The sequence below is a fragment of the Camellia sinensis genome, chromosome 6 (genome assembly GCF_055761805.1).
Source record: "Camellia sinensis isolate YWXY chromosome 6, ASM5576180v1, whole genome shotgun sequence".
Taxonomy (NCBI): Eukaryota; Viridiplantae; Streptophyta; class Magnoliopsida; order Ericales; family Theaceae; genus Camellia; species Camellia sinensis.
The window spans coordinates 122,511,280-122,522,575 of record NC_138966.1 but is presented as its reverse complement, the minus strand read 5'-3'; the positions used below and the strand labels follow the sequence as shown (position 1 = coordinate 122,522,575).

The 11,296-nt window shown below is 31.3% G+C and overlaps 1 protein-coding gene across 1 annotated transcript; it reads right to left on the bottom strand.

Moving 5' to 3' along the window:
• Positions 1-3,227: 3,227 nt before the first annotated feature.
• TT16 (K-box region and MADS-box transcription factor family protein) lies at positions 3,228-10,526 on the bottom strand. The gene is made up of 8 exons (XM_082874641.1): positions 10,393-10,526; positions 9,839-10,057; positions 7,994-8,060; positions 7,476-7,640; positions 5,013-5,054; positions 4,877-4,918; positions 4,027-4,285; positions 3,228-3,450 (listed from the first exon to the last, which is right to left on the bottom strand). Exons 2-8 carry the CDS (start codon positions 10,024-10,026, stop codon positions 3,443-3,445), a joined length of 771 nt encoding a protein of 256 aa, XP_082730767.1. The 5' UTR covers positions 10,027-10,057; positions 10,393-10,526; the 3' UTR covers positions 3,228-3,442.
• Positions 10,527-11,296: the final 770 nt, after the last annotated feature.

Sequence of the window (11,296 nt, the reverse complement as noted above, 5' to 3'; positions counted from 1 at the left end):
AGAGAAAATCAACAAAGCATCATAAACATGGGAGAGAAATTTTCAATAATTGTTAAAATTACATATAAAAGTAAACATACCAGAGAAAATGAATGACAGAGAAAAGTAAACATGGCAAATCAAAAAAATTTCATTCCACAATTAGCAAGATAAAATAAATAAAGTAATGTAAACATGCCACTGAAAATTACACTACATTGAAACCAATAATTGAACAAAATAAACATACCAGAGAAAAATACACATTCTGGAGAAAATTACACATTTTTGAGGAAATTTCCATTCCAGAGAAAAATTCAATTCATAATATTAAAATGCCAAAGAAATTTACATATACAACTAGAGAAAATTAACCATGATAGAGACACACAAGAGAGGAAAGTGATGTGATGTGGTCAGAGAAAATTATAAATACCAGAGAAACTTAGACAGAGGCAAGAGAGTAATAGACATTCTAGAGAAAAATACATATTCTAGAAAAATTTACAAAACAAAGAAATTCATAAACAAAATCACAGAAATATGTTCAATAATAAGATCAAAACACAGAGAAATAACTTTTTTTCAAAATACACACGTTAGAGAAAATTCAAAGAAGAAACAGTCATTCCAATCCATAATATTAAAATGCCAGAGAAAATTAAACATGATAGAGACACACAATGGTGGAAAGTGATGTGATGTGGTCAGAGAAAATTTTAAATACCAGAGAAACTTAGACAGAGACAAGAAAGTAATAGACACTCCAGAGAAAGATAGACATTCCAATTAAAAATACATATTACAGAGAAATTTATAGAGCAGGGAAATTTATAAACAAAATCACAGAAACATGTTCAAAAATAAGATGAAAACACAAAAAATTACTTTTTTCAAAATAAACATGCTAAAGAAAATTGAAAGAAGAAACATACATCAAGCAAAAACCAGAGAAATTCAAATGCCAGAGAAATTTACAGATAAAATCACACAAACATGTTAAAGAATAAGTTCAAAACACACAAAAATAACTTTTTTCAAATTCAGGTAGCTTTTTGTTACGAAATTGAAACCTTAATTTATGGAAGGTTAATATAAAATGCAATTAACTGTGTTTCCAGAGAAAATCTAATTGTATTGTAGAAAAACTTACCAGAGTTTGGATGAAACTTGAATGACGAGCTGATATGGCCTGAGATGAAGATGCGACGTGACGAAGATGAATTGAGATGACGATGAACAGTGAAAATCGGGTCAGAGAAATTTATGAGGAAGGAATGTGGATGATTTTTGCAGAAGATAACGAAGCTCTAATGTTGATGGTGAAGATGATATTGAAACCCTAATTCTGCTGTTTTCTTGTTCGTGAAGATGCTGGATGCTTGGAATGGAACTCAGACGTTGGAATGAGTTTCGTTTCTGTGTTGATTTTGGGAAGGGTATTTTGGTTCACAAAATAATTAAAAATGCGCGCCATGTTGTTCAGAGACCTGATGCATCACTATTTTTTTTGGTGTCCTTTATCCTCTAAATTATTATTATTAGGGACCTTAAAAAAAATTTCCCAATTTTTAATATCCCTAACATAACTCTTCTATTAAAGTGATACGTGTCCAATACTAAATTAGTGTAGAATTCATTACAATTGCGAGATAGGTGAAAAGATGAAAAAGAATTTTTTTTTTAAAAAATTGAATGTTTTGAACAGTTTATCTTATAATTAAAAAAAAATTAAAAAAAATACATATATTATTCATAGAAAGTAAGTCAATTCGATTATCATAATTATTTTATTTTATTATATTTATCTAAAAAAAAAATTGTTTTTAAAATTATGTTTATCATCTATTTTTTCTTCACAAACACATGTCATACAATAAAAATGTTGTAATTATTGAATTAATTTAATTTTTTTTATAGATTATATATATTAAAAATTTCATAAAATAAACGATTTAAATTATTAAAAATAAAATTTTCACCCCCATAAATCCCACAAGTCAAAAAGTCCAACCGTTTCCAAATCTAGTGAATGTCTCAAATTTTGAAAAGTAGAAGGAGATTTTTAAACTTGAAGCTTATTGGATGAAGATTAACTGTAAAGACTAAAGAAATGATCACTGATGCCTAGAACTCTACTACGGATTTGGGCAACCAGAGGGTTAGGCTTCGTTTGGCAATAATTTTTTTTGGCTAAATTAATTATAAAAAAAATTAAAAATTAAAAAATTTATATGACAAAATGTTATATATAAATCATAGTTATTTCATTATTTTTTCATAAAAATAAAAAAAAATTCAATTGAAAGGAACTTTCTAATCGAAACTAAAATAATCCAAAAGCAAAAAGTTAACTTCAAAAAAATAAAATGTCAAACGGCCACGTATGTTGACTGTTCAACAACTGCATATGGGTTAATTATAATCTCTAAGTTCAACTTGTTAGAGTAGTAGTGCAAAGTTTGGCAAACTCATGTTGTTAGAGAGTTCTCAATAAAAAAAATTAATCAAATTCCTTGTCAAAAAAAAAAAAAAAAAAAAAAAGAAAGAAAGAAAGAAAAATGCTAGGACTTCTTTTAGGTCTTAAAAATGCTATCAAAAAATTCAAAAAAATCGAAATATATATCAAATGACCTAACTTTCTTGAGTATTAGCTTATTTGTGAACTTTTTAAGCCAATAAAACTTATAAACTAGCATCAAAGAAATAGCCTAAGATGGGGAATATTTCTTGAAATTCCCATCTTCAATTATCCTAGAAACAAAGTTAACCGTGCAACTCACATCAGCTCAAAAGGTTGGGAAATTAAATAAATAAACGGTTTCAATCATAAAACATGGAAGAAAAACAAAATAAACAAGATGTTATTAAACTCTTATATATTAAAATCCTAATCGAAAAGTAATATGGGTTGAGTCTTTAACCCCTTCGTTTCTATAAAAGCCCCCTTATAGTAAATGTAAGTGTACAATAAAAATATAAAATATCTCACAACAAAACCATTATATGGCTTAAGATTTCATCAACAATAGGAGTATAGTACCTTACTCTATTTTCTGTCCCTCTATGAAGTTAATAGAATGAGTGTTATGCAAAACCATATGAATTTCATTGATTTTTTTCACTGTTTGCATGTAAGAGGTGAAAAAATTGGTGGTAAAATTTATTCTGTGACATGTACTCCTTTCTGGAATTTAAGCCATGTTAGAGTGAACAAAGTACTCATTAATGCATGGAAAGCCATATTAAAAACATAAAGTAAGTTATTCTCAAGCCAAGTACACATATGGAGGTCTCCAAAACACACAACAGAAGGTAAAAGTACATATATTCAACTAATTTAAATGAACCTTCTTAACTTAAATATCCAAATCATCAACTGCAGTTTCTGTTCTTGATAACTAATCGACAAGTTAATTCCCTTCTGTTCCTGATCACCAAAGACCCTCCTCATGAAGGATTTTCACTGCTCTGCAAATCATCAACAACAAACAAAAAAGCACATCTAGGTATAAAAAGGACTAAACAAACAATTGTAGATGAATTAAAGTTTATTGGATTTCAACTAGGTAAAATTGGTCAAAACTCACAAATTTTTTTTTTTTTTAATCGGCAAAGAAAATCTTTATTAATGGAAGCATGTCAAGAGAAATATAGTACATCAATAAATAGGAGCTTGGAGCTAACTCAAGCTCTAAGCTCCAGTTGGTGAGAAACCAACAGCCAAAACGAGAGAAAACCAACAAATAATGCTATTTTAACAAATAAATTTTACAAATCATTCTTACTAATTGATATGACATGTAATAATAAAACTTCCATATCTAAAACATGACTCACTTCAATAATATGATAGGTGCAGCCACATCAATAAGTAAGAAAATTTTATAAAATTTGTTAGTTTGTATGAGTGGGTCAATAAATGTAAGAAAAAGGAGTGGGACCTTCGTCACACATCTGTATCTCATTTTGTAAAATTCTTCTCTACTCCATCACAACTGTTAATGCAAATATCAATGTGATCTTTTAAGGGGTTTTGAAGTGTACCATAGGTTTGTTGTAGGAGATTGGAGTCTTGAAGGTTGGGCTGAGTAGGCTGGAGTTGGTAGGGGTGGTGGTGGTGGTGGTGGAGTTGGAGAGGGACACTTGCAAGTTGAAGAACACTGCTTGGCTGCTCTTCTCCATAGAATGGAAACTGTTCCAACACTTGCTGTTGGTGCTGCTGTCCCACTAGGCTCAGCTCAGTCATTGCCTGTTGATGATGGTTCAATTCCTCTGCCTGTTGCTTCATGTGATTACTCATCAACTACATAGTTATCCCCCAGATGGTTATCATGTTAATTTGTTAGACCTCCACACTATAGCTAATTGAATGAAGCTTTGAAATTTTTGTTTAACAATATATCCCATCTTTGTAATGAAGATAATTAACCATTTATGTGGTGCATTGAAACTTTTACTGTTTGACAAATGCCAAAAAATTAGCATTTTTTTTCAAACTTTTTTCTCTTTAATAATTTTTATTTATTTTTTATTTTTTATCTCAAGGTTTTTTCAAGATTGAGAAACCTTAAAATTTTAAAAATGACCAAATTTGAAAAAAAATTACGAAGGACATAAAAATAAAATTTACTTTTTTGTCAACTTTTTAAATTTGGTCTGTTTTCTTCTTCTTCTTCTTTTTTTTTTCCCTGATACATTTTTAGGTTCTTCTAATAGGAAATAAAAAGTATTTGACAAATTTTTTTTAAAAAAATACTAAAGAAAACAAAAAAGAGAGAGGCAAATAACTAGTTAAAGATTATTTATTGATATCAGAGTTTTATGTTCATTGTCTTGATGATCAAATAAGCATTAGTTCTCATTGCCCACATGCTTATTCAATCACTGCACTCACCCACTGGTACATGTCTTGGTTTTCCTTCTCCAACATTTTTTCCTAAAATGTAAAAAATAAAATAAAAAAATTGTTATTTCGACAATGAAATACATAAATGTATATAGATAGAAGGAGAGACAACGTGAATAATTACCGTCCTCTGTAGGTTGTCCAGTTGTTGCTGCAATAGCTGAAACTGCAAACGTATCCGCAAAAACAATACTAACATTATGTAATCAGAACAACTCAAATACAAGCTACATATTTTGGGACAAAGTTATAATTTATTGTCACATATAAATCAGGAAATCATTTTTATGTTTGCATCATTTGTTTTGTGAAAGTAAAGGAATATCCATTGATCACACTATAGAATGTGAATTCAAAATTCTTGAATTATATTTTTCTCAAATCAGGGAAACCCTATGGTGTGCATCCCTTTAATGGTGCATATATATCATAAATTGATGTAACTTTATCACAAAATTTTGTAACATCAATCACAAAATGTATAACCTCTTCACAAATTGTCATAACAAAAAATATCGTAATCAAGCCACAAACTTTTGTAACATGAACTACAAAATTTTGGACAATTTATTACACTAATTTGTGACAAGGTTATACATTTTGTGGTTGATATTATGAAATTTTCTGATAAAGTTACACTAATTTATGATAGGGTGCATATCATATGCACTTCTAAGGGGGTGCACACTACTGATTCTTATTGCACATCTTTCTCTCTCTCTAAAAAACCTCCACCTCAGGGCCTCATCGCTGGCCAGCCGGCCGCCGCCTTATGGCCATGGCGGTTGGCTGGCCTAGTTTTTCCTTGTGTTGTTGTTTTTTCTCCTTATAATCTTGAGCCCCCTTTTGTTTTTCGGTTTTCTTCTTTTCAGATCTAATCTCTAGATTTGATTAGGATGCTGTTCTGTCCTTTCATTTTTGTTTAGGTGGTCTGTTCTCTCTGGTTTTCTTTAGGATTTTTTGCTGTGTTTTCCTTGGAAGGTGTTAGATCTATCTCTGCTTCGGCCATGGTGTTCAGATTTGGCCATGGGTTTCGGTTTAGGGTGGCTACGAGCGGGGGTTTGTTGATCTTGGGTGGGTTGGTTCAGGAACTTCATTCGGGCACTTCCACTGCGAGCGGGAGTTTGAGGGGTGGAGGATTTAGAGCTGTTTAGGTTCTTCATTCGAGCGCTCCGTGCGAGTGGGAGTTTGAGGGGTGATTTCCGTTTCAAATCTTTGGTGGTCGATGTTTTTGTTCGGATAAGAGGAGAATGGTGCCAGGTCTACATAGAGGGGACTACTCAGCGTTTGTTGGTGAGGATCAACCAAGGGAGTTGTTTGGGTGAGTAAACCGTGGGTGAAGTTTAAGATGGTAATCTGGGTTTTCAGGGCAAAACCGTGGTGAGGATTAACAGCACCAGCGGCTCCATTTACAGAGGCAGCGTAGAGGAGGCACCAACAGCAGGTTCCGACGGAGGTTGTTGACGAGAGCTAGGATTTTGTTGAGCCAAGGAGGAGTAACCAGCAGGGTTTGCAGTCAGTCATGGGTGGTTCTCGGCAGCAGTAGGTGTGGGGCTCTGTGTTTTAGGTATCAGTGTTTTAGGTGGTTTTCGGCAGTCGGGGCAGGCACGGGTGTTCTTTGTGTTTTAGTGTTGGTGTGGGGCTCAAGAGTTTGAATTTTAGTTTTTTGGTTTGTTTTGTTGTTTTATTTGTCTTTTAAAAAATATATATAAAATTGTGAGGCTGAAGGGTCGGTTGTAAAGACGTGAGTAGCAGTAGTAGGAGAGTGTTTTTACTCTTCAAATCTCTCTCAATACGTTTTTTTTCCTTGTACCTTTTAAATTTCATGTTTTAATGGAATTTTTTCTTTGCCGATCAAAAAAAAAAGAGGGTGCACACTATACCCTCTCCCCTCAAATCATTTCTTCATATTAAGTAAGATTTCAAACTCTAAATAATTTCATGATTGAAAATAATTCTATGCTGATCAAATAAGCATGTTTTAATCACTCCTTTCATTATCCAATTTTTGCTCTTGCTAACTCCTCAACTATTTTTACTTTGAGTTGATGGGGTTGGAAGGCTAAGGGAGTTTTTGTGTGGGTGTGAAGTGGAGTGCTCTCGTATTCTTTTCTTTCACAAGGAGTTATGATTTTTTTTTTTATTTGTTTGGCATTTTGATTTTTAATTTTTTTTTTCATTTCTTTTTAGGGTTCTCTATGGAATAGTTCTAAAATAGTAATATATCATTATTTATTTATTTTTATCAAATCCAACCCCAAGCTAAAATTTGTTTCCTAAATCAATCCAACTCAATAAATTGCCTTAATATTACCATTACCCCCTCAATCAAATTCCTAGCTCTGTCATTGGGTGATTGATTGTAAAGAAAATGCGAGAAAGTAATAAGAGAATGTGTAGCCCTATTGAGGCTTGTATCATGGATGTAGTTTGTAATGTTCAAATCACATTTACCTTAATTTTTCTCTTTCTCTCTCAAATTATCTTCTTCTATTTCAAAATTTATCTAATTATTACAACGGAGATGGAGAAAAATTAAACTTTTTAAGAAAACAAAGGGCAAAAATGAAGAAAAAGAAAACAATACCTTCCGAGCTCGGACCTTGTTAACTGAGGATTCAAGCTGTTGTTCAAGCTCATCCAAATCCTCGTACCGTGCAGAACTCAAGTCCTCACCTTTGTACCGCTGCAAACTCAGTTGAAGATTATGAGTTTCATTCCTGATTCTTGTCAACTCATTGAATATTTGTTCCTGCAACTACTCGTTGATTAAAATTTTAAAAAATAAAAAATTAAATAAAAAAAAAAAAGGCAAATCTAAGTTGTTGTTTGGTAATACTTTAGTTTCATATTTTCTTTCTTTCATTCAAATTTTTTTTTTTCAAAAAGTTGTTTCTTTGTTTTTGTTTTTATTTGTTTCAAAATATAGTATAACATCAAACAACACAATATTTTCTATTTTATATTTTACATCAAATCTAAGTATGTTTTTTGTTCAAAAAAAAAATAAAAAATAAAACTTATTTTCTATTTTATAGGAACAAAATATAGAAACTGACAACGTTATCGTCTAAACTAATATCCAGCCTATAATTTGCATGATACCCGGTCATCGTGCTCTGGTATACGAATCCCTGTAGCATCCAGATATCTTCCTATCATTTCACCCATGCTGTAAAGATTTTGGAAAGAATACAAAAAATAAATAAAAATAAATAAAAAAATGAAAGAAAGGAAATGCAACAGTCAATGAGTGTGAATTCATAAGAGGAACATTACAACGCAAATTAACTAGGAGGCAAATCCCAACTAGGTCAGCACACAACAAACAAAATTCTAATCTTTAATTTGCAATAATTGAATTCTAGAACTTCACAATTAGACTTTGTTTGGAGACTAAATATTTTAGTCAAAAAGTTACTTGTCACATCACTCTATTTATTTTTTTGCATATTTTTTAATATTTTTTCATAAAAAATCAAAAAATTACTAAAACAGTATACTCTCAAACGAGACCTAATCTAATTTCATAACGGAATGTCATCTAAAAACAATGCTTTTCACATTAGGTATTAGAAAGGCATTGGGAGGAATTTAAAAAATCAACAAGGAGGATTTAAATTACATCATAATATTTGTTTGTCTCATTAAAATCATTTGAATAGTAATTGACATATAGTGAAACTAAGATCAAGCTTACACTACAATTAGAATTAGAGGATTAACAAAATTTAGATATAGCTTTGATGTCAATCATTGATAAAATGATATAAATTATATCATTTGAAAAAAATAACTCACAAAGAATTCTTTGAACACAGATTAGCGTCGTGTTTAATTGGGAAATTTATGAAGAAATTTGGAAAGGAAAGAAAAAAAATAAGTGAAATGTGAATAATATATACTTATGTTTCATCTAATTTCAGACATATCTTTTCTCTTTTCTTTTCTAAATCTCTCTCCCAAATCTCCTAACTAAACACAGGCTAAAAGTTTGATCAATTGATTGGTACTAAAAAGTCCAGCTATGTATCCAAAACCACCTTGTTCTCATAAATCCCAAATTACTAAGTATTTAGCAAAGAATAAAAAATAAAAAATCACTCTTTTGTTTTGTCAGGTTTTGTAAGTTGAATATTTTTCAACATATGACAACAAATACAAAAACTGCAGATATATATTCCTAACAAATGTACATGAAATTTATGGTAACAAATTTCAGATAAAAACGAAATGAGTCAGAGGTGCACTTGTAGTGGGAGAAATCTTCAGATCAAAAGTTGGAAGAAAATCATCAGGCAAGTTAAGCTTTTTAAGAAAAATAAATAAACATTAAAATTTAGAAACAAAAAAGAAAAGAAAAGAAAAGAAAAGAAAATTAAGGAGAATCAGAGGCATGAAAAAGCAAGTCAAAGCACTCAAGTTGGTCAAATCAAAGTCTGATCATCAAAGGCTTGCCACAAAAACACAACAAACAAAACAACCATGGCATATCAGTGATCACCATCCTTGGGGGGGGGGGGGGGGGGGGTGTGGCCAAGTTGAAACCAAAGAGAAAGCAATTCAAGACTCTCCAAGAAACAACCCAACTACTTGAAATAAAAAAAAAAAGCATGCAAAACATAAAAACTAGGTCTTTTAGGCATGAAACAGAAAACACACAGAGGCATCATATAACAATTCCACGATCACAAAGAAAACAATAGCAGAGGCCTTCTGTTGAGAATCATGGGTTTAAATTATGGTACTCTCATACATATCGACAATACTACCATATATCAAATACTGTGGGTTGATATATCCGTCAAAAATTCAAAATCTCAATACGTATGGTCCAATATTTAAAACTCTGTTAAAAATTATGAAGAACAATGGGAAACCCTTGTATCTACACCCAAAAAAAGAGCAAGACAACAAAGAATTCAGAAACATCAAGTGATAGAACTGGACCTCAGAGGGTGAGTGCAGTACTCAAAGAGCTTCCCTTTGCTGGAAAAGACGATGAGTCCGATCTGCGCATCGCAGAGGACAGAAAGTTCGTGGGTCTTCTTGAGCAGCCCTGTTCGGCGTTTTGAGAAGGTGACTTGTCTGCTAGTGTTGTTTTCGATCCTCTTAACCTCGATCTTTCCTCTACCCATTATATCACCAGTCTTTGATCTTGTCCCTCTTCTAGTAAAGGAAATGTAATGCAAATCTCTTTTTAAAAAAAATTCATAGAATTTTTTTGTTCATATCAAGATAAAAACCAATAATTAAACACATATATGGGTTTGAATTTTTGGCAAAAGAAATGTAACATGCATATCTTAATTAGGATTAAGTTGCTAAAACTAAATGGTTGTCATCAGAATTGGAAACCTAGATCTTAGTGAAAACCAAGAGATAAGTTACTGAAATTTGTAAAGAATTCTTAAAACAGGAGATGGAGGAAGAAGAGAAATGGTAGAGAAAAGAAAGACACAGAGAGAGATGAGCATAGAAAAGTTGAGCATTACACAGTTTACCTATTCTCACTTGGCTTTCTTTCTGGATTCAGAGTTGGTATAGAAAGAGTGTATAGTGAGTTGATCTACTCCCTATATAGACTACCTTACTTCCCCTAAAGGCTCAACCTTTTGGGCAAGACCACCAATATGGAGAGAGAGGGAGAGAGCTTGTATTGTGTGTATTGCATGGAATGTCTCCAAAAATACACACACAAAAAAAAAAAAAAAAAATCCTTGTAAAATCTTGTCCATGTCTTGTGCAGAACTGGTATCACATATGCCAAGTCAATAATTAAGAACAAAATTGTTATCTACCATGAATTTTTACCATGAAATTTACTCCAAAAATTATGTGTATAGCATAAATTTAAAGTTGGTTTGATTTGGTTTTAAGAATCATTTTTTTAAAAAAAAAAATCAAAAGTACTCATCATTTTCACATGATTTTATTTTTTATAACGTGAAATTAATTTTTGAAATTTTAAAATTATTTTTTTAGTGTTTATTTCGTTAAACTAGTTTCGATATTTTTTTTTAAAAAAAAAAAAATCTAAAAATGAAGCCAAACAGATTGTAATATATTTTTATGAATATGACCCTGTTTGGTAGGGTTTAGTTCTAGCTTATTTTAACTTTTAGCTTAATTTAAGCTATTTTGATGTGTTTGGTTCAGCTTAATAATACAACTTATAGCTTTTTGTATGTAAAAAATCAACTTATTCTTTGAGTGGGGAAGGAGAAGCTTAATTTATAAGTCAAAAACTAACTTATGTTCACAGTTATAAGCGATAAGTTATCAGGTTATAAGTTGTAATTCCTTTCCTACAGTTCTACTAAACGGGGCCTATATATAGTAGTATTGACGAGGAAGGTAAAAAGATGGTTGTGATGTAAAGGTCCAGCACTGTCAAAGGTTTTTGGC